This window comes from Megascapheus bottae, chromosome 12 (assembly GCF_031878675.1).
Source record: "Megascapheus bottae isolate mThoBot1 chromosome 12, mThoBot2.hap1, whole genome shotgun sequence".
NCBI classification, from domain to species: domain Eukaryota; kingdom Metazoa; phylum Chordata; class Mammalia; order Rodentia; family Geomyidae; genus Megascapheus; species Megascapheus bottae.
The window spans coordinates 10655945-10678914 of NC_143520.1; the positions used below are offsets into that span (position 1 = coordinate 10655945).

At 42.2% G+C, this 22970-nt stretch overlaps 1 protein-coding gene across 2 annotated transcripts in view; it reads right to left on the reverse strand.

The window, feature by feature from the left end:
• The window catches only part of Itga6 (integrin subunit alpha 6), a 79635-nt gene that overhangs the window by 28691 nt on the left and 27974 nt on the right, over positions 1-22970 (reverse strand). For both annotated transcript variants that reach the window (XM_090342628.1, XM_090342629.1), the window contains exons 2-8: positions 12588-12712; positions 10401-10480; positions 9093-9348; positions 6074-6205; positions 1989-2199; positions 1198-1391; positions 985-1073 (exon numbers count right to left, since the gene is read on the reverse strand). In XM_090342628.1, the coding sequence (XP_090198754.1) occupies positions 985-1073; positions 1198-1391; positions 1989-2199; positions 6074-6205; positions 9093-9348; positions 10401-10480; positions 12588-12712 (1087 nt within the window). The remainder of the gene's footprint in view (positions 1-984; positions 1074-1197; positions 1392-1988; positions 2200-6073; positions 6206-9092; positions 9349-10400; positions 10481-12587; positions 12713-22970) is intronic.

Below are 22970 nucleotides of genomic sequence, written 5' to 3' on the forward strand. Positions count from 1 at the left end.
TTGATATGATGGGCTACTGACTACATTTTATTTCATAAAATTACCTGAGTTACTAATATCTCAAAGAACAAATGGACCCATTTTTGGTGTCTATTATAGCTCAAACCAACCTGTCCTTCAAAGATGTTTTTCTAAAGCAATTTACAGCTTTTAGTGTCCAAATTCTTCATGTAATTATAGCCATATACTTTGCTTTCCCAGTTTCATTTCTAGTAAGTACTAATAAGTCACAGTTTCATCTCTCCCTACTGTCAGGACAGAACAGTCTTTTGCTCTGGATTGCATTGTTTTCCTAACTTGTCCAAGAAATTTTATAATTAAAGCAAGCAGGTCATGCATTTACATCTGTATTTCAATGTTGAACAGCATGGTTTTTGTTGTTGTTATTGTGGATTTTGTGTACTTGAACTCAGGGCCTTGCACTCTTACTTGGCTTTTTCCACTCAACGCTGGTGCTCTACCACTGAAGCCACAATCAACTTTCAGGTTTTTTGTTTTGTTTTTTCAGTCCTGGGCTAGAGCTCAGGGCCTGAGCACTGTCCTTGGACTTTCTCAAGGCTAGAGCTCTACCACTTGAGCCTCAGCACCATTCCTGGCTTTTTTTTCCCCCTATGTATGTGGTACCAAGGAATTGAACCCCAGTCTTCGTGCATGCTAGGCAAGCACTCTACCAGTAGGCCAAACTCCCAGCTACTTTCAGGTTTTTGATGGTTAGTTAGAGATAAGACTCTCGTAGACTTTCTTGCCTGGGCTGGCTTCAAACTGCAATCCTCCTATCGCAGCCTCCTGAGTAGGTAGATTACAGGTATGAGCCACCAGCACCTAACTCAGCAGCATGTTTAGTTTTTTCTTAATAAAAACAATATATATCCTATTTTAGACTTGTAAATAAAATAAGGTTTGTGGGAAAATGTACTTCTAAGTAGTACATTACAAAGAAAAATGCTGAGTCTGTACATGCAGAAACCCAGGTTATCCAGTTACCTGCGTAGGTTTGGTATTTATTCCACTTGCAGATCCATGATAGATAAAAACCTTCCCCAGATCATCATAGGGTGCTCCAATGGCAATATCTGTTAACAACATCCCATATGTAAAAACATGATGTTTTCAAAACACTCCAGTACAACATTTTGAAGTAAAATGTCATAATCACTCTTCCTTTACAATCATGACCAGGTGCTATCTCTTATCTACCTGGATAGCCATCTTGATTAATGTCTCCAATATTTTTGACTGCAATTCCAAACATAGAGTCTTTGGTTCCATTAAGACGAATGGGCTTGACATTATTCCATCTGCCTTGCTGGTTAATATAGACATATGCTGCACCTCCAACTTCCCCATCTCTATCAAAGTACTGTGGAGCTCCAATAACTATGTCTTGCCATCTAAAACCAGAACAAAGGGGATAAACTGTGAACCACTGGCCAGAATACTGGTAAGCTTAGGTAGAGATCGGATAGACAGGCCTGCAAATGGATAGTTTATATCTCCCAAACGAAAACATTTCACACACAAAAATAACATGAATAGTTTAGAATACAGGCACTCCAAAAATATTGAGGGTAAGTACTCAAAGCTATTTTTTCAAGTTAGAGCCACAATGCAGTAGGGTTCCACTAGCAAAGATTCCATCACTCCATGCCCCAAACAGCCACCCATCATCTACCTATGTACTTTGTCACCAGTCCCTACTTTTAACAGGACATTCTATGTGTTCCAAGACCCTTGAGAAACCACAGAATACACTAGGTGCTGATGGTTCATGTCTGTAATCTTAGTAACTCAGGAGACTAAGATCTGAGGATCACAGTTCAAAGCCAGCTACGGCAACTCTCCACAAGACTCCTATTTCCAATTAACCAGCAAAAATGGTTTAAATAGTAGAGCGCCAGCCTTGAATAAAAAAGCTAGGGGACAGTATCCAGGCCACCTAAGTTCAAGCAGCGCCTGTAGAGGAACAAATACACATATGACATTCTTACCCATCTTTGTTGAGGTCTACCACAGCCACATCATAGCCGAATGAAGAAGCCAGACCTTCCCCATCAAATATGTGCTCAGGGAGAAGATGTGCAGACTTCATGTCTCGTTTTAGCAACACCACAGCTCCACTGTGATTGGCTCTTGGAGCACCAGATACAAAAGTGATCTCATCTTTGGAAACAATACCTTTCCCTGAGTCCAGGGAAAAGCCTAGAAAGACACAACACAGCCTTTTACATCCATTCTGTATTTTAGGAAGTACCCTCTGTGGGTACGTGGGTACCCTTCCTCTGTCACTCCCTACCACACTCTCTTACTTACAACAGGAGCTATACAGCTCAGAGATTTAACACAAGGAGAAAGTCCTAGGATATTTTGCTGCTTTCTGTGGATACTAAAGACTTAAGAAAAAAAGGTTTGTGTTATTTAGCATTTGTATCATTTGAATTATGAAGTTTTTATGAATCTTTAGGAGTTGACTCTGTTTTAATATTGTAATCCTGATAAAGGACAGCAAGCTAGATTCTGAAGTCTTACAGCTTACAACACAACCTGATCCATAGCATTATTTTTAATTTTATTTTTCTGTGCTAGTATTGGGGCTTGAACTCAAGGCCTCATGTTCTCTATCTTTTTACTTAAAGCTGATGCTTTACCACTTGAAGCACAAACACTTCCAGTATTTAGCTAATTAACTGGAGATGAGTCTCATCGACTTTTCTGCCAGGGCTGTCTTCAAATCATGATCTTCAAATCTCAGCCTCTGAAGTAGGTAGGATTATAGGTATGTGCCAGCAGGAAACCAGGATCTCATTTTTGCCAGTCCTGGGGCTTGAACTCAGGACCTGGGCACTGTCCTTGGACACTGTTTTGCTCAGGGCTAGGACTCTCTCACTTAAGTAAGCCACAGCACCACTTCTGGCCTTTTCTGAGTATGCAGTACCAAGGAATCAAACCCGGGTCTTTGTGCATGCCAGGCAAGTACTCTACCACTAGGCTATACTCCCAGCCCCAGGACCCAGCTCTTATTAAGTGTGTTACAAATTTTTGCTGTAGTAACCATGATTCTTACGTGTACAGAATCAATGCTCATCAATCTCCTTGACACACCATACATATATACCATCTCATTATTTTGAACCAATGTAATTCTCAGTTATCAACATGCAAACAAAACCATGCATGATGTCACACAGTATTTGAGAACTCATATAAACAATAGAGGTGATTGTTATGGGGTCAAGTTATGTATTTGTTCAAAGGGGACAAAATGGTGGAACACCCAATTATAATGGGCCAATTTGGGTGTCAGACCCCAGGCACCAAGATTTGCTAGATAGTAAATATGCTCACTATTAAAACTCTTCAAAAATTAAGCAAATCTTTCCATTCAAAGGCAGGAGAGGATAGAAGTAACATTACATAAGCCCCACACCCGCACCTTTTTGAATTGAGCTTTACTCATGAAACACATCACCACTATCCTTGTAGTTCTCAAATTGTGAAATGAGTTGAAAAACACGATGAGCCCTAAGTTCGGAATAGGGTGATATAATTGAATCCAGCTCTGAAAACCATCTAGCAGCAGAGCCTCCATCATGCCATGCTTTTTGTGTGTACCTCACTTGAAATGAAATAGAAAATAAAAAGATTTATGCTCTGTATGGATCAAAAAAAATTTTTTAAATGACCATGACCAAGACAATTTATTTGTCATCTCTGAGGTCACAAACCTAGGTAGCTATTCATCATCACATCAGGGGATGTGTCAGGCAGCTCCGTGGGAGGCCATGTTTTATAAACAAACTGATCGGGATCTGTATAGGAAATGCTGGTCACAAACAGCAGGCCTGTATACACGCACGGGATGGAAGAGATTGAAGAAAAAAATAATTATGCTTAGTAACAGGCAGGATCACCACTGCCACTCTCGCTGAAGGATGAGGCCACTGTCAGACCCGGCAAGCTGTCTTCTTTGCTACTTCCAAAACCTCAAGCACATCATTTTATTCCCCTAACCCACTGATATCTTGAAATGAGAGCCCCCCCCCCCCAGCACACACAAGCAAAATTTAACAATACAAACTCAATTCCTTTTTCAGACATCTACTTTGGAAGAAATCCGTTCCCAAACTGGAAAAATGCATTTAAGAAAATGTTTTCTATGTTCCTCTGTTTTAACAGTTATACAATCCATAGGCATCTAAAAAGACCAAAGTGCTGGCTTCTTGTCCAGAACAATTAAAATTAAATACTTCCCATCACAAATGATCCTGAAATAACATATCTGAAGAAAGAGAGGCTGCTGGTTAATATATGTTCAAATAAAATATTGGTTTGTTGACATTTACCTTGAAAGGCTTTTATTACGAAAACCCATGTTTAATACGTGAGACTGCAAACCACTAGCCCTGAGCTCCCTTCCTATCCTGTGGAGCCATTAACAAACCATTTACATACCAGCTGCTGTGCAGCTCCAGTTCTCCAACGTATGTATGTGGGGGTTGAATATTATCAGTGGTCTAACTTGGACTACAAAATCAAGTTCCCTGAATCAACAATTTTGCTTATTTTTTTTTTTAAAAAAAGAGGTTGGGCAAGGTGGCTCATGCCTGCAAATCCTAACTACTGAGGAGGCTAAGATCTGAGGATTATGGTTCAAAGCCAGCCAGGGCACTAAAGACCATGAGACTCATCTCCAATTAACCACTAGAAAACGGGAAGTGGTGCTGTGGCTCAAGGGGTAGGGCAATAGCCTTGAGCTAAAGAGCTCAGGAACAGTGACCGGGCCCAGAGTCCGAGCCCCACGACCAACCGAAAAAAAAGAGTACTGGGTTATAATTCATACTATATTATAGATATGTGAAGTAGTGAGTACAGTAGCTGACATACAGTTGGACACGTAGCTCAGTGGTAGGGCACTTGCTGGAGTGTACCAAGGCCCTGGGTTCAACTACATACACACACACACACATACACACACACGAAAATACTTGATTTATAGTATACAAATGGTACCTAACAAGTACTATTTAATTTTGGTCTTCCCTCATCTATACATTCACACTCAGGTGTTTTGTTTTGTTTTGTTGTTTTTTAATGGGAATTGAAATGTATGAATTGAAGAATGTTTTTTTTTCCATTAATAGTATAGTTCATACATATTTATAGAATTAAAATAAGTTGAAATATGTTTACTCACACATTGTTTGGAATTATTTATGTACCTGTATCTGTTTTATCTCCTTTTCTATTTTCTATTGTTCCAGTAGTATTTCTAGTATATGGGTACTTTTCTCATCATTTTAACAAATAGGTTACTATTTAGATTTAGAGTATTTTTATGTCTTTTTTTTTTCCTTCAAGAAATGAACAGTAATTATTCTTTATGTCAACTCATACCAAGAATTAAAGCTTTTAAAAGCCTTTGTGTAATTACCATAATGCACAGGAATAATTTAGGCCACCATTAGTAATGCAAACGAGCCTCAGGAGTTAAGGAATTGGCACTTAGACCCTATCTGGGTCCTCCGGCTGTGTTAGCCATCCTGCTCAACCTCAGCCAGGAGCCCCTGTGCCGCCCACCAGGCCCTATGACATGGAAGTCCAATGGAGATGGAGGGCCAATCCTTGAAGAGAATGGCAATCACAGAGGAAGGATCTGGAGATCTTGACCTGCCACTTCAAAGTAACTTTATAAGTGTAGCTCTTCAGAGTATCCCTAAAATGAGGCTCTGCAGGGAGCAGATAGGCGGCTCAGCCCACTGTAAACAGCCAGGCACTTTCGCATGGTTATAAGCATGGCCCGTTGCTGGTTAGACACCACAGTCTGCTCAGGAGACAGACTTCAAGAGGAAACACAGATGATGTTTTTGAAGTGTAACAGGTTTTTTTTCACCTTTGATGGAGCATTAAGCCAGAAGGGAAGGTCCCACCACCAGCAGTTGGGTTGGTTCCAGGTAACCCAGACGTAGCAAGTGCCTCCACTTGGCCTAAAATCACCCTTTAATAAGTTCAGGGGCCTGGGGCCCATTAGGGAGAATCATGTCTGGAAGGGAGGCATGCCCTCTGCCCACTCTCCTACCTAAATAACTGTTAGCAGGTACTGGAACAAGACTTTCGTCATGGTCAGTCTCTCCACCAACTTCATAAGGCCCGTCTTCAAAGATGTTCATGTCAAAAAAAGTATTATTCTTTTGCTCTACACGAACAATCCCTGAAGGAATGAAATGGTAAAAAAAAAAAAAAAATGAAGATGAATCAAAATAAAATGTCACCTAATAAACATCCCACGTCATCAAGGAATATAGGAAGAAAACTTGAGAAGAAAAGGCAGGTTAGAGAGGTGACTTTGTGAGACCCTTATTTCCAGTTACCGGTGGGTAATTGGAAACCAGAGTGTGGCTGTGGCTTAAAGTGGTAGAGCACTAGCCTTGAGCACAACAGCTCAGGGATAGTAGCAGCCAGTGTCTGAGTTCAAGGTTCACAACTGACCAAAAAAAAAAAAAAAAATTAACATGAGAAGGAGTATCAATGTTTGTGAAGTAATGCACCTTCTATCTGGAGACTATAATGTAACCCTTCTGTTAATTATAATAAAATGGCAAATCAAGAGAAAAAAATTGCATGCATTTTCAAATATGATCATAATGTCATGGAACTGGATGAAAAATGGAAGGAATGTCTGCTTAGTCAACAAGATCTGCAGAAAACTAATATTTAATTAAATTAATTAATTAATTTTTTTTTGTGGGTCATGGGGCTTGAACTCAGCCTGGGTGCTATCCCTAAGCTCTTCAACTCAAGACTACTGCCCTACCCTTGAGACAAGCCCCACTTCCCATTTTCTAGAGGTTAATTAGAGATAAGAGTCTCAGGTCCTTTTGTGCCTGGGCTTGCCTTTGAACCTTGATCCTCAAATCTTAGCTCCTGAGTAGGTAGGATTACAGGCGTGAGCCACGGCGCCCAGCTTTTTAAAAAACTAATATTTTAAATGGCATGAACGTGACAGACATGTTATTTTATGTTCCTTGTAATCTACAAGGACTACATCAAATTTGTTTCTTTTTTATAGTGTAACAATCAAAATTAATATATTGTTTCTTTTAATTGCTTTTACCAAAATCTCATCTCAGAAATATTTAGAATGATTAAAAATATTTCATATGGAAAGAACTAAAATGTGATCATTTAAAATGGAACATTTACAGTCAAGGTTGACTTATTAAAATACACATAATTGGCAAGTATTTTTATTGTTTTGGTTTTACTAGAGATAATACCATTTTGGGCAGTACCAGGGATTGAATTCTTTTTGCCAGGTAAGCTCTCTACTACTTGAGCTACCCCTAACTCCTTTTCTGCATTTGTTATCTTCAAGGTAAGGTCTCAATTTATGCCTGGACCAATGTGGGCTGTGATCTTCCTAATTGTGCTTCTCCATATCCTTGGAGATGACAGAAGGATGCCACTGTGTACAACCATTGTTCTTCCCCATAACTGGGATAAAAGGCATGGGCCATGAGGCCCAGCACTGGGCTAGCCTTGAGCTTTTATCCTGTAATCTCTGCTCCCCGAGTAGCTAGGATTATAGGTTTGAGCTTCCACAGCTGGCCTAGATGTTACTTATTATTGCTAAAATAAAACTTCCTAAATTGAGCATAGTACTTTAATTAGGTCAAACAAGCCTGATTTCATTATATGACATAGATATGTGTACATGTAATAAGATTATTTTCCAAGGTTACTAGGGTGGATATACAGAGAATCATGGCCCCAAGAATTATTTCTAATAGCAATGAAAACAGAAAGGTTTCTGTGGGAAAGAAAAAAAAATTCCTAAGTATCTTCTAATGCATGACAACGTTATGATTTGTTTTAATACAAAAATTTAAAGAGTCTGTCTAGATCAATGTGTTTCTCTTCAACCTAGATTAGAGTTAGGCTGTCTTTTACGATACGGCAGCTTTCTATACTTGCTTAATGTCTTCAGAGAAGATAAAGTATTTCAGGAACTGACCGGGCTTATCCAATCAGAATATAGGAGCCACCCCCCTCCCTGTCTCCTTTTATTTCTAACCATCATTACACACTGTCATGAACCATTCCAAGTCACATTGTCTGAAATCACCATATGAAAGTTCCCCAATATGCCAATCATCTGCCCTCCTAACTTTATGCGCTATCAAACAAGGCCTTTTAGGATAAGGTTTAATGAAAGAAACGTTCACATTAACACATTAACTCATTGGGTCCATACCACAAATTCTCAAATTTTGAAATCACTAACTAAAAACAACTAAGAAATAAGAGCAATTTCTGGTAATTATTAAATTACTAGAGAAGAAAAATTCATCACTTGTACTAATATAAACTACTAGTAAACAGTGGTTTAAAAACACATAAAAATGTGTCCATTTATTAAATTCTTTTTTTTTTTTTTTGCCAGGGCCTGAGCACTGTCTTTGGACTTTCTCAAGGCTCAAGCGCTGCCACTTGAGCCTCAGCACCACTTCCGGCTTTTTCTATGTATGTGCTATCAAGGAATCAAACCCGGGCCTTCATGCATGCTAGGCAAGCACTCTACCACCAGGCCATACTCCCAGCTCTAAAATCTTCCTTTCTGGCAGTATTGGGTAATAAACTCAGGGCCTCTGGCTTGTGAGGCAGGTGCTCTGCAGGTAAGCCATGCCTCCAGTTCCCATGATTTTAATTAGAGATGTTAACATCCTACCCGATTTTATAATATACCTGTGGACCAAGACATGAGAAAGGGTATCAATGTATGTGAAGTAATGCACCTTCTATCTGGTGAATATAATGTAACCCTTCTATTAATTACAATAAAAAAATATATGAAAAAAAAAAAACAGCGTGAGAGCCGCTCGGGGTCACAGTGTCAGCTCCCGAGTCGGCACTGTGTCCCTGGCCGGTCAGTTCACCATCTATTTCCCCAATATTCACCTTTTTATATGAAAAAAACAATAATATACCTGTGCTTTATAACACACTTACAGGTAACATAGTCTAAATCCCATACTAAGTATATTGTAAGAACTACTCAGTGACTCTAACAGCTGTTTTTGTAAATTCAGACATCATACCTTTCCAGTTGTAAGTACCCGGGGCGCCAAACACAATGTAATGAAAGTCTTTAGTAAAAGTAGCTGCTACACCTTGCTGACAAGAACCAAATTTCTCATGGCCTCTCAATCGGCCATCACAAAAACTCCAGTCCCCACCATCCATATCATCTTCAATCTTGAGATTCTGACTCAGGACGTAACATCTGCCAAAGATGTCCCGCGATTCCTGCTTCGTGTTAACATGTTGCCTTTTTTCATATCGATGTGCACATGTCTGCAAACAGAAGGAATAGGAGAACCCACTTGTGTCTATCAAGCTTGCTACGGAAAGTTCACAGAACTGATAAAGTTGTCAGGATGTAAATTCTAAGTGGGATGGGATTAAAGGAGCCCTACTCCTGGGTCAGGATTCCAAATCAGAAAACCTTTCCCAAAATGGCGCTAGGGACCATGGTGTCTAAGCAATAGGGCCTTCTGTCTTACTCTCACTTACAGAGTAATGTTGCAAATACCGAAATGCCACTCTGTTTCCATGGGCAATTTATCTGTAAATTTGCCTGTCACATAAACAACAAAGGGAAAAACATTATTACTTCATATTCTTCATTAGCTTTTTATGGCTGGTCTACCACATCAGTGTGAAAACAATTACATTCTGGAGGAGACAAAGCCTGGTCTTATTTTCACAGGGATAAAGCACACATACTTAACCCTTTCTTGTAATAAGATGGTCATATTCCAGTGTGGGAGTATCCCACTAGCCACAAGGGGGTACCTATACCTAACAACATCCTCTTTCCTTTGCTACTACTGCTAGCAAGAAATTTAGAATACAAAAGGCTTTAAAATGACAGGATGACACTTTCCAATGTAATTTCCATATATTTTTAAATTATTTATAAAAACCACAAAGTTCCTAGGACAGACACTATGTCTAGTTTTTTACTTTTCTGTTTTCACCCTGAAGTACTAAGATTTGAACTCAGGTACTAAGGTTTGAACTCAGGGCCTCATGCTTGCTAAGCAGGCCCTCTACCGTTTGAATCACACTCCTACTGTTTTGCTTTAGTTATTTGTGGGTTTAGCCCAAGCTGTCATGGGCTACAATCTGAAAATGGTAGCAAGTTGTATGACTGTTTAATAGCATATTAGAAATCACAGGAAACATAATAGATTCTTCTTGACACCGATTCCTACTTTAAAGCAGGCAATTTGCTAGAAGGTAAAAACTCCACATGATCAGGGCTGACTTGTTTGTTGTCATCTGAGCATTGCTGACACCGGGCACACTCCAGCTCTATGGCAAGAATGCAGTTCTCTACTTACCACCACTTTGCCTCCTGGACCTTGGCTTTGGACAGTGACCCCCATCCACTGATCTTCCTTGCTTTCTGACATTGGGTCGGCTGTGGAGAGCAACAGGTTACACGTCAGTTAGCACATCCGGGGACTGCACTAGCTAGGAGCCCACAGATGAACAGCAACAACAACAAAACTTTTCCCCAAATGCCTTGAGTCTGACTCAAGTCTAGACTCTAAAGTCTAGTCTTTACTCCAAGTAAAGCCACTTACTCAGTCCAAAAAACTTGATTTTTGATTGAGAAGAGTTAATAGTCATTAATACGGATCTTTCAGAAAAATCAGAAGGTGTTAGAAAATTATTGAACTGAAGGCAGCCCTTCAATAGAAACTCTTTAATGTGACATTGTGAACCCACTCTCTAAGGTCCAATTACCAATCAAACTTTAAAGTAGCTGCTCCATTTCTAAAACTTTAACAGCATGAATTGTTCTTATTCTTATTATTCAGTATTAGTTAACACATAGTTTGTTTCTTGAGGGGGGAGCATGAACACCATTATGTGTTCCCTTCAGCACCCCCCTTTTTTGTATGAGAGGACAGGGCTTGAACTCAGGGCCTAAAGTGCTGTTCCTTAGCTTTTTCATGCAAGACTAACACCCTATCACTTGGGCCACAGTTCTACTTCTGGTTTTTGTTTTTTGTTTTTGCCAGTCCTGGGCTTGGGCTCAGGGCCTGAGCACTGTCCCTGGATTTTCTCAAGGCTAGCATTCTACCACTTGAGCCACAGCACCACTTCTGGCTTTTTTCTTGTATATGGTACCGAGGAATTGAACCCAGGTCTTCGTGCATGCTAGGCAAGCACTCTACCACTAGGCCAAACTCCCGGCCCCTACTTCTGGTTTTTTGATGGTTAATAAGAGTCTCACAGTTTTCTGCCCTGGCTGACTTTGATCTCAGCCTCCTGAGTAGCTAAGATTGCAGGTGTGAGCCATGAGTACCTGGCCTTACTTCAGTATCATGTCAAGCGCACTTTACGATTCTATATCCAAGGTTTTTCCTTCCTTAATGAGAAGCAACACAGACCTGGTTTCAATCTTGAATCACTAAAAATATGAAAACATTTAAGAAGACAGAAGGAAAAAATTACCAAAATGTCAACTAGCTAGTAAGTCTAGATACTGAGTTTATCAGTGCTTTGTTTTTTCTTCCTTTTAAGGTCTCTGTACTAATATGTAAGTCTTTTTTCTTTCTCTCTCTCTCTCTATCTGTCTCTGTCTCTCTCTCTTTCTTTTTGTCAGTTGTAGGGCTTGAACTCAGGGCCTAGGTGCTGTCCCTGAGCCTCTTTGTGCTCAAGGTTATTAGTGCTGCCCCACTTTTGTGTATGTGTGTGTGATGGAGCTTTAACTTGGCCTGGGCGCTGTCCCTAAGCACTTCAGCTCAAGGCTACCACCAATCCTGGGCCTGGGCATGGTCCCTGAGCTTTCCAAAGCACAAAGTCACTGTCCTACCCTTGAGCCAAGCCCCACTTCCCATTTTCTAGAAGTTAATTGGAGATAAGAGGCTCAGGTTCTTTTGTGCCCGGGGTTGGCTTTGAACCTTGATCCTCAGATCTCAGCCTCCCAAGTAGCTAGGATGGTGGCTGGTGGGAATACATATCATTTTCTAATCAGATGAAAAATAACAATAGCTGCTCAAGAGGCTATGACCTAAAGGATCATGGTTCAAAGCCAGCCTAGGCAAGAAAGTCAGTGAAATTCCACCTCCAAAATAACCAGTAAAATGCTGAACTAGAGATGTGGCTTAAGTGGTAGAGTACCAGTCAAGCAAGCGTGAAGCCCCAAATTCAAACTCTGATGCTAGCACAAATAAATAAATAAATAAATAAATAAATAAATAAATAAATAAATAAATTTTCTCCCAGATATTTTTAAGCTTCTGTTTGCGTATAAGATATGGGCATTCTTTTTTTTCCCCCATTGTAAATTCGCTTTACAACAGTATCTTGTAGAACCACAACATTCCACTAGATGGCAGTATAAACACACCAAATTAATGCAGCAAAATGTGTCATTCTGATGTTCTTTATAAATACTTTGAGAGAAAAAGTCAAGACTGATACAATTAAGAGGCTCTCTATCAAGTGAGCATAAACACCTGCATCCCCTTTCTGGTAGGAGGGGGGGACTGGCCAAAGAATCAGGCAGAACGTACCATCATTATCAAATTCAATTCGTGTGCATGGTCCTCTAGAGGTGATGTCACAGCTGTAGAGGCCTCCTGTCCTGTTGGCCCTTTGTAGTGGTAGGGCTTCTGCACGAGGAGCTCCCACGAGCAAGCTAGTGACATAAGGGAGAGAAAGGGGGGGGTGAATTTTATATACATTTACTATTGAAAATGAATCAGAACCCAGAGCTATCAGGATTGCTGAAGAATCCACCAATTCTTCAAGCAGCCTGGTCTGCAAGGTAACACAATGGTAGTCTTTCACTGGTCCACACAACACACACAAATACAACTGCAGAATGGCCAAAACCATGGTGAAATATAAAGTAAGGGGAAAATAACCTGTCTCAGAGTCAATGAATCAAGTGCAGTGTGGTTTGGGGGTAAAGACAAGCTCTTCATAGAATGAGGAGGGCACATGCAACCAAATGAACCAACACTTCCAACACTGGAGGGAAAACTGTGTTATACTGCTGATCCACCACAGTAGGTTGATTTCTGGCTCTAAATCAGCCCCAGGCACTGTTCAAGGGAGTCTGCACTATCTCCTAGAGCTTCACTTTACATACGGAGTCAAAACCAATCTTCCCTTTAGATACAACTGAAATCAATTACTCTCATGCAGTTCAGACCTCTTTCCAAGTCAATTCTTCCTCTATCCCCTTCCTTTCCCAGCTTTCCTGGGGGTACAATTGACAACCACAAATTGAATTTATTTGTGGTACACAACTTGATGCTTTATCTTCCTGAGACTCTAATCTTTTGGTCCTCTTATCATCTCAGATCAAGTTTGTCCACTACTACCTAGTCTCCCACCAAGGACTGGAAGTGATCTGCACGGTTCCTGACACAGTCAAACATCTATACCCTCCCACCCTGGGGTCTCTGTGAAGAGAGGCCCCGCATTTAAACCCACAAGCCCTAACAGTTCCCAAATTCACCCCAGAAAGGCTCTTTGCTCTACTAGGGTTACAGTCTTTGACTAATGTCACAACTAAAACAAGAACCAAAAGAAGACTATGTCATTCAAGCAGTAGAGTACCTGACTAGCAAGCACAAGGCCTGGGTTTAAACCCAGTACCACAGAGAGACAGAGAGAGCATGAACCCATACCGAACCTGACGGGACAGAAAGTGAGAGTGATAAGTTTGGGAAATAAGGCTGGATCTGAGAAATTAGCATATAAACAACTACAAGCACAAGCCCTTCCTGGCCTTCAAGCCCATAAGTTCAAGTGCAAATGGAAAAACACAGAGCAAACAGTTTCTGCAACCTCATTTTTTGCTGGGACCCACTGTGCCAATGGAATCACTGTGTCAGTGAGACAATACAGCTAGTCTAGGTGTAGGCTAATGCGCTTGGCAAACAAAGAGGACTCCCGGCCACCCAGGGGAAGGCAGTGAGGAGAATGAGTATGTCTCATACAGAAACATGTGGCTTCCTTACTGCCCTTTAACTGGGATCCCTACTGGTCTGTACAATCAGCCTCCACCTTTCCAAGTTCATCCTACATTAAATATCTAAGGAATAAAACTGCACACATCAAATTACAGAACTGAAGCAGGCACCCTAAGGGACCAGGCAGTGTCCTTGGCACCCAAAACTTCCCCAGTGGAAGGCAGAAGCAAGACTGTGCCGCCAGAGTCCCCACAGACCCACCCCGCACTGATCTCCAAGATATTGTTTCCCATCGCTGGAGTGTCATGGTGCACCTGAGACGTGAGCTTGCCTGGACTGGAGGTGTGCAGATGCAGAAGGGGCCTGTGTTGGGGGACCCGGAGAGACAGCGGGGACACGGGGCCAGAGCTGCACAGCTTAGAGCTTGGGTTCAGTTCTCTGAGGGCACAGAGACCTGGAGGGAAATTCATGACTTGTCTTTACACCTCACTACTAGGCAAGAGCCAGGACAAAAGGTACCTTGGGGAGACGTCTCCATTCCTTCAGATTTTTAGAGTTTACAACCTAGTTGAAAGGGCAAAACTTAGAGCCATGAAACAAGAGCTGCTTTTATAGGGACAGGTTTAAGACCCAATCCTGGCAAATCAAAGCACAATCAAAGCTTATTGCAGTTGGGCTGGGTAAAGTTAACCAACTGCCAGTGGCAGGCTGTAAAGGGCAGCCAGGAGGCCCTTCGGTTTTTCTGTCTCCTCTCATCACTTTCTCTTCCTATTCACACCCAAGGAGGCTCCTAAGCTATTTGAGGCAGACAAAAGCAAGAGGCCTGAGATTTCCTGAATGCTCCATTCACTCATTTATTTACTTACTCCATTAACAAACACACACAGAAAGTCCACAGGAAGAGTCAGAAATCTCCCCAAGGTTGAACAGAAATTGTCCCCTCCCCTCAACCTCTAGCCTGGGGTGATACAGCAGTAAGAGGCCAAGTGCTTTGTCCACCAACTCCTGCCTGGGAAGAAGTGTCACCAAGAGGTGATAGCAGTGCAGGAGGTGAGGGAGCACAGCTGGCGCAAAGGCAGTTTCTGCTCTTTGAGGAAACGAGGAATAGGGGACCAGTGTGGTGACACGCTGGGGCTCAGGGGAAAAGGGTGAGCAAACACTGTAGAGTCCAAAGACAGTCCTTCAGAGTAGGTCGGCTTGCTCCAGCCCTCTTCCCCTGTTCCTCCAGCTTCACAGGGTTGTTTTGGTCTCATAGGCTGATACACAGGTGGCAGCAGGGGTTGTACCCACAAGATTTCCTACTCTGCCTGGGGCCACTGCTGTGGCTGACAGTGGACAGACCACACAAGGAAGGAACCAGCAGGGTGCTTTGAGGGAAAAGACTAAGTCTGAAAATAGAACACAAGATCATGGAAATAAATGTATCTAGTGTCACCAGCCAGGCCTCCCTGTGAGCTCAGCATGTACCACGCAAACGTCCCAGGGTGGATGGAGAAGCCGAGACAGCATGGCCGGCAGGTGGCGCCCTCCTCCACCACACCTGGTCCCCAGGTAAAATGGAGACAGAAGGCAGAACAAAAACTCCATGCGCAAAATCCAAGCCCCAGTCACACTCCTCAAAGCTGCCAGGCTGACTTGGGAAACAAGCAATGGCTTAATTCTGCAGTCCATCAGCCAGCATGCCTGGCAGGAACAAATAACTAAGCATAAAAAAGGCAGAGTCTGAACAATGACACCAGTGAACTAACTTCGACTATCAAGGAAGGCCCTGTGTAAGGCCTAAGGTGTTGGGCTCTTGCGGGCTCCTGAGATAGTATAATACCCCTGGTGCTTCAGGGTCTTCCCACCCTGAGGACCCCCTGTCCAAGCCAAAATCTGGCTTCTGCACCAGCTTTCTTCCTTTCCCTTAAGCACTGTTATGGAGGGTTTCCCAGGCAATCGGGTGTGCCAAGAGGGGATGCCAGCAATAACTCCTTCCTAGTACCAGGCGGGGCACACTCCTGAGAGCACCAAGTCCAGCTGCAAGATCATGAATGACCCACCCAAGCCTGAGAGGAGTGAGAGGCCTGCCTCTGCTAGGAGTGTGGAAGGAAAATGGCAACACAGCAGCTACCAATCTCTTCCCACATTCTCAGAAAAAGGATATATATATATATATATATATATATATATATATATATATGCATCTATCTATCTGTCTAGCATCAAAGAAGGTAAGGGTCTGACTTTGAACTAAGATTATCTCAGACTCCAAAAGGAATAGGAAAACATTACTCTCCAAATTGTCCATGACAAGAGTCTGGGACAGGCACCTTCACTGAGTTTTCAAATTGCCTGGGGATTCCAAAATACTCTAAACCCATGTTTAGAGACACAACTTGCAAAACCACAACATCTTCTTCATGGCAAGAAAGACAATTTGGAAGGAATTTTTTAGAAATCTGCTATTTAGGAAGTGGTGCTGTGGCTCAAGTGGTAGAACCACAGCCTTGAGCTGAAGAGCTCAGGGGCAGTGCCCAGGCCCAGAGTATAAGCTCCAGCACGGATTAAAAAAAAAAAAAATCCACCATTTATTACTTAAATGGTATGTAAATTACTTAAGTGATGTAAATGTATGACAGTAACTGAGGATAGGATATAAATTCCTTAGACTTAGAGGTCTAAATCATAATCACTGGCTTAAAATGTTCAGGGCTCCCTACCACGCTATTAGCTGCAGGATATTTCAAAAGTCTTCAAGTAAGCCACACTCCTGTTCTGCGTTCAAGTCTTCCTCTAAGGACAGTGTTACACTTGTGCATAATGATTTAATCAAACATTCTCAACACTGGAGTGCTTTTAAAACCTTAAGGACAATAGCAGCTTTGCTTCATTGTCTCTGGCAATAATTTATTTCCTCAAGGATTAAGGGTTCTGCCTCTAGCTGTGCAACTCTGTCCCAAGAAACATGAAAGATTGCTTCATTAGAACAAGGACACCATTATTGCTAAATTTCATGCAGCCTTCCTAGTTTCCTTCAAATTAGGATCTGAAAATCTGAAAATGAGAAGATGGCCTTATTGTAGCAACTATGTCACTGTCACATTAAACTCATCTGCAAACTCAAAAGTTTTGGTAAAATAAGTAACAATGAAAGATTTTTTTAAAAGTACATAAAGAACAGATTTCAAACTCACCTTAGACTTCACATTGGCCAATCTCTTGTTATTCCAAAGTTAAATTTTAGATTATATTTTGTTTTATTTGGCAGTACTGGGAACTGGGGGCCTTGGGCAAGCACTCTTACCATTAGAGCCATTCATGCCTCTAGCCCTTTTGCTAGCTATTTTTCAGGTAAGATCTCCCATTTTTACCCAGGACCAGCCTCAAACCGTGTTCTCCCTACCTGTGCCTCCCAGGTAGCTAGAATAATAGGCACATATCACTCTGCTCAGCTGAGATGGGGACCTTGCTAAACATTTTGCCAAGGATGACCTGGGACCTCACTCCTGCACCTCCCAAGTAGCTACACAGCAATGCTCCTGGCCCTGGAGGTTAGTGTTTATGACTAGATTATAATCAGCTTCACACTGATTAATCACCTTTTGGCCCTACAAATCTGGAAGGACAAACTATTTGCTACTTTCTAGTCTATAATTAATACCAGTATTTATTCCTGTTTGCTGCTGTTTTAAATATTAAACTTTGATTTTACTTTTTTTTTCTTTTTGGCTGTACTAAAAGGGGGAAGGATTGAACTTAGGGCCTCACCTTGCTAGGCTGGTGTGATATTACCGAGCCATGTTCCCACTTGCTTTTCACTGGCAGTTTTTGAGATATGGTTCTATATCCTGCCCGGGTGTGCACCTGGGCGTCTAATACAAGATTTCTTTTTTATGCTTCCTGTTGTCACTGGGATCACAGCCATACACTACTAGGGAAAAGTCTTGTGAGCTTTTCTACCTAGGATGACCTCAAAATGCAGTCCTCCTTTTCTTAGCCTCCCAAGTAGCTAGGATTACAAGTACAAGCCATTAGAAAATGACTAACATTTGGTTCCCCAACTGTTGAGAATTCTACCAGAATTCTGACGCCTATCCAAGCCCTACCCTCTCCGTACATCATCAGAACACTTACCAAATTGTGTCTGGTAGCCACAGTCCAGTCATTTATTTTGACAAAGCCAGTTATTATCGAGTACTGAATCAAGCTATATTTAAAGCATCCTCTTTTCTATCTGAGACCAGTATCAGGCGCCCTTACCCCCTTTTCGTGCTATCAAGTTGCTGGCTACCTGTCAGCAATCACTTCCCTGGGCTTTTACAATTTTAGCAGTTATGTCTGTGCTTTCTAGGTCCCCTTTGTTCTGACTGTGCCTGACAGAACAGATCCTATTCTTTTGTGTGTATTCGATGTGTCCTCAAAAGTTGGATTGTTTTGTCTGAGTTCTCTAAGAAGTTTGCTTTGTGTTCCTAGGCTGTTTTTTCTAGTTTTTCCTTTAGTTTGCTCCAGTCATTGATTTTTTTCTTCATTTTATTATTCTTTTTCTTCATTTTATTATTTTTTTAATGTTTCATGGAAGCATTTTCTAACATGGATAAATGTACTTGGATCATTAATCACCCCCTCTCATCATGCATTACTTTTGTTTTTGTTTTGGTATTGGTCCTGGGGCTTCCACTCAGGGACAGGATGCTGTCCCAGAACTTTTATGCTCAAAGCTAGTGCTCCACCACTTGAGCATAACTCTACTTCCTGTTTTGGTGCTTAATTGGACCTAAGTTTCATTAACTTTCCTGCCAGGGCTGGCTTTGAACTGCAGTCCTCAGATCTCAGCCACCACAGCCTGGCCACCATGTATTGCTTTTTATGCCTCAGCTCTCACTTCAGGCCTTACAGCCCTTCTTTTTTGTTTGGCTGTAGTATAAAAGAATCTACTTCTGGGGTGGTCTCACCCTGGCAGAAATTCTGAAAGGCAGTCTGGGTAGGGCCTGTGGACTTGAGGGAGAAGGATTCAGATTCACTTCTGGCAGCTAGTTCAGACTGAACAGGCCCTTCAAACCCTGGGCGGAGGAGGGCGTAATTCTCCAAGTGCCAGCAGTCATACTGGAAGCCCTATTATTTGGTTTGTGTTTTGTTTTTGTCATGACTTGGTCTTTCCTGACTCTGAGAATTCACCCCCGATTTTTGTGCATTGTAATCCAGTCCTCCTTTGTAAAATGTGTTCACATCAACATTCTCCTACACCCCTTCCCACCAATCCTGTGGCCTGTTCTTTTCACTGATTTTTACTTGTTAAACGCCAGCAGCCTATACTCTCTGAAGAGAGTTGGGAAGGATGTCATCTGGAGGTCAGTGGCTACCAGACCCACTCCTCTTTCCTAATCCCTGCCTTCCCGGAAGATTCCTGGTTGGGTCATAGGTCACACCTTCCCACTGAGGGTCAGACCCTCGGGCCACCTCATTTCTGCCTTCTAGAAATAACCTTGCCTAGGAGCTAGTGGCTCTGCTTATAATCCTAGCTACTCAGGAGGTTAAGATGTGAGGATCGCAGTTCAAAGCCAGCCCAGGCAGCTAAATGCATGAGACTCATATTTCCCATTAACTAACAAAAAAAGCCAGAAGTAAAGCTGTGGTTCAACTGGAAGAGCACTAGCTTTGAGCAAAAAGTTACTCAATAGTGCCCAGGAGCAGCACAAAGGGGGGGGGGAGGGTAGGGGGAAGAGGGGGAGAGAGCCAGGGAGGAAGGGAGAGAGGTAAGGAGGGAAATGGGGGAGAGAAAGAGAGGGGGAGAGAAGGAGAGAGGGAGGAGAGAGCCTTAAAAAGCTAAGAAGCAAACTCAGACACCCAGCCAGTATCTGAGACCACAGGAAAAAAAAAAATCTAATCATTTTATACAAAATCATTTTCATCCCAGCCCAGCTAGTTTCCCTAAGTCTAAAGGTCAATGCCTTCTCCCCACTGTTGACCACAGCAGCTCCCAGCACTCATTACTCACCAAGTCTATAAAAAATAACATGCATGCAAATAAGGTGGAGGGGGACATCAGAAAAGGTTTTTTGGGCAATTTGTATACTAAATGAAATAGACAACTGACACCATCCAATCACTCAATTTATATAAACACTTAAAATAGACTGCAGTTAAAAATGATTTTATTGCCGTCACACCCATTTTAAACTTCAGAGGGATATGTCTACTACAGTTTCCCAGAAAACTTCAAGCACTAGTCTGGCAACCACAAATCAACATCCCAATAATTAGTTATGAATGGAACTAATTTTTAAGTGTGAACTTCCTTCTTTAAGTCAAATTGTAATGTATTTTATTTGTATTTAGTATGTTTTGAAAAGCAAATTAACTTCTATAGGCATCCACAATTAGAAACAATTGAGAAATGAATACATTAGCCTAACTGTCACTTAAAAAGAAATAAACAGGCCTGGCACAGTGGTAACTGCGGCACAAGAAAGGCTGAAAATAAAAGGACCAAGAGTTCAAAAAAAGTTTGAAATCAACCCAGGCTTCATAATGAGACCTGTCAAAATTATAAATAGGCACAAATATAAGGTGGTGGAATTTGAGAGTAAAAAAAACATATTTTGCAGCCAGTTTCTGGTGGCTACATGCCTGTAAGCCTAGCTAGTTAGAAAAATTGCATCTGAGGATGGATATTCAAAGCCAACCCCAAAAAGAAAGTCCATGAAGCTCTTATCTCCAATTAACCACCAAAAAAGCCAGAAGTGAAGCTGGATACTGGTGGCTCAGCCTGTAATCCTAGCCATTCAAGAGATCTAAGGATTGTAGTTCAAAGCCAGCCCAGGCAGGAAAGACTCTGATCTCCAACTAACCACCAAAAAACCAGAAGTGCACTATGGCTCAAAGTGGTACTAGCATTGAGAAAAAAGAGCTCAGGAACAGCACCCAAGACCTGAGTTCAAGCCCTAGGTCTGGCACAAAAATAAAATAGAAGAAAGCAAGGAAGGAAGGAAGGAAGGAAGGTAGGGAGGGAGGGAATGAGGGATGGAGGGAGGAAGGGAGGGAGAGAAGTCTTGCTTCCTGTTCATGGGCATAAAGAACTGTTGCCACCTTTTCTGGACCACAATATTAGAGATCTCCCCTTGATGGGGACAGGTGTGTTTGGAAGGGCACCCGGAACACTCCTCCTCTTCCTGAGGCCCAGGCCTTGCATAAAAGCTAGACTGTACAGGGACATTTTGGGACCTCAGACTCCCCATGAAATAGTGCCTTCAAGGCAGGCTATTAAGAAGCCGAGTGAATACCCAGGTGGGATTCTCCCAGAACAGTCATTAGGCAGACCTATTGTCTGAAAGCCTAACAGTCATCTGCTTCTTTTCCTTCAAAAACATTCCAGATTGGAAAACAAATGTTCTGGTAAGCCTAGCCTCAGACAAAGCAAGCTGAACAATGTGCTGATGCAGCACCCTGAACTCCAGAGTGAGGCCATGCCGCAGTGGTCACTGTCAAGTCCCAGTGAGTTAGGGCCAGCTGAGAGACCTCTGGTGAGGCTACCTTTGATCAGGCAGAGGGCAGCTCATCTGGTCACCAAAGCTCCAATGGCCTAGTAGGGCCCTCCTGCCATCCCACCCCAGGTTGACACTCCAGGCAGCCACTGACAAAAGTAACTGTTTCTCCTGTGGATAGAGGGCACTGGGCTTGTTTGTTCTTCTAGGACCAGTGGTTCACAGGAATTTCCTTGCCCCTTTACCAGCAGAATGTTACAGGGCTGGGCACTTCTGCCCTTTAATCCACACTCTAAAATTAAGAACCTCCCCCGCACAAAGGTGACATTAAAACTTGCCTATGTCAGGCACCAGTAGCTGATGCCGTAATCCTAGCTGCTCAAGAGGCAGAGATATGAGGATCACAATTCACAGCCAGCCCCAGCAGAAAAGCCCAAGAAACTTTATCTCCAACTAGTCACCAAAAAAGCTAGAAGTAGAACTGTGGCTCAAGTGATAGAATGCTAGCCTTAAAAACAATAAAGCTCAGGGACAGGGCCCAAGCCCCGAGTTCAAACTCCAGTACCAGAACACACACACACACACACACACACACACACACACACACACACACACACACAACCTAGCCCATACTTTCTTAGAGTCTTGCACTTCTGTCTCTGTCATTCAGACCAAGCCCTTCCCCCATTAGGCTTTTAGTCACTATATACTTGCCTTTTCCTATTAGCCTTCCTTCCTTTCCTACCTTCCTTCCTCTGTGTGTACACACACAGGCACACATGTACACAGGTACTGAGGTTTGAACTCAGGGCCTGGGCACTGTCTAGGCTTTTTTTTTAAAAATCAACTGGAGCTCTATTACTTAAGTCACAACTTCACTTCCAGGTTTTTGCTGGTTAAATGGAGATAAAGAGTTTCATGGACTTTTGGGCCCAGGCTACCTTGACCTCAATCTTCAGATCTCAGCCTCCAGTTAGAGGCATGAACCACAAGCAGCCAGCTAAATTTTCTTTTTTAAGGAGAATTATGAAATGACTATTTTCCTATTTGGTGTGGTTTTTTTTAGAGAACTAAAAATACTCAGAAATCTTCACTTACAAACTTACATCCAGCAAAGGTGGGCTGTACTTTTACAGACATTATTGGATTTAGTTTGTCCTGTTTTATCAGTCTTTTAAAATCATTTCAAAACAAACCCAAAGGAAACCACTTAAGTATAAACATGTTACCTAAAACTAGTTTTTCTAGCAGCAGTTAAGACAGTGAAAAGTGGCCTCCATTCCTCAGCTCCACAGCACTGCTCACTGTCGGCGGGGCTCTGGACATGAACCACCACCCCTCACTGCCCTCTGCACAGGCCAGAGTATTGAACGTGTAGAATGAGACTCGTTGAGGACACATTTCTGGCCACATTTATCCGCAGACTTGTCCTAAGGTTGGGGCCCTCAACAAATAATTGCTGACTGAATGAATGAATGGTCCCTGCTCAACTGTAGCAAGGGTGATACTT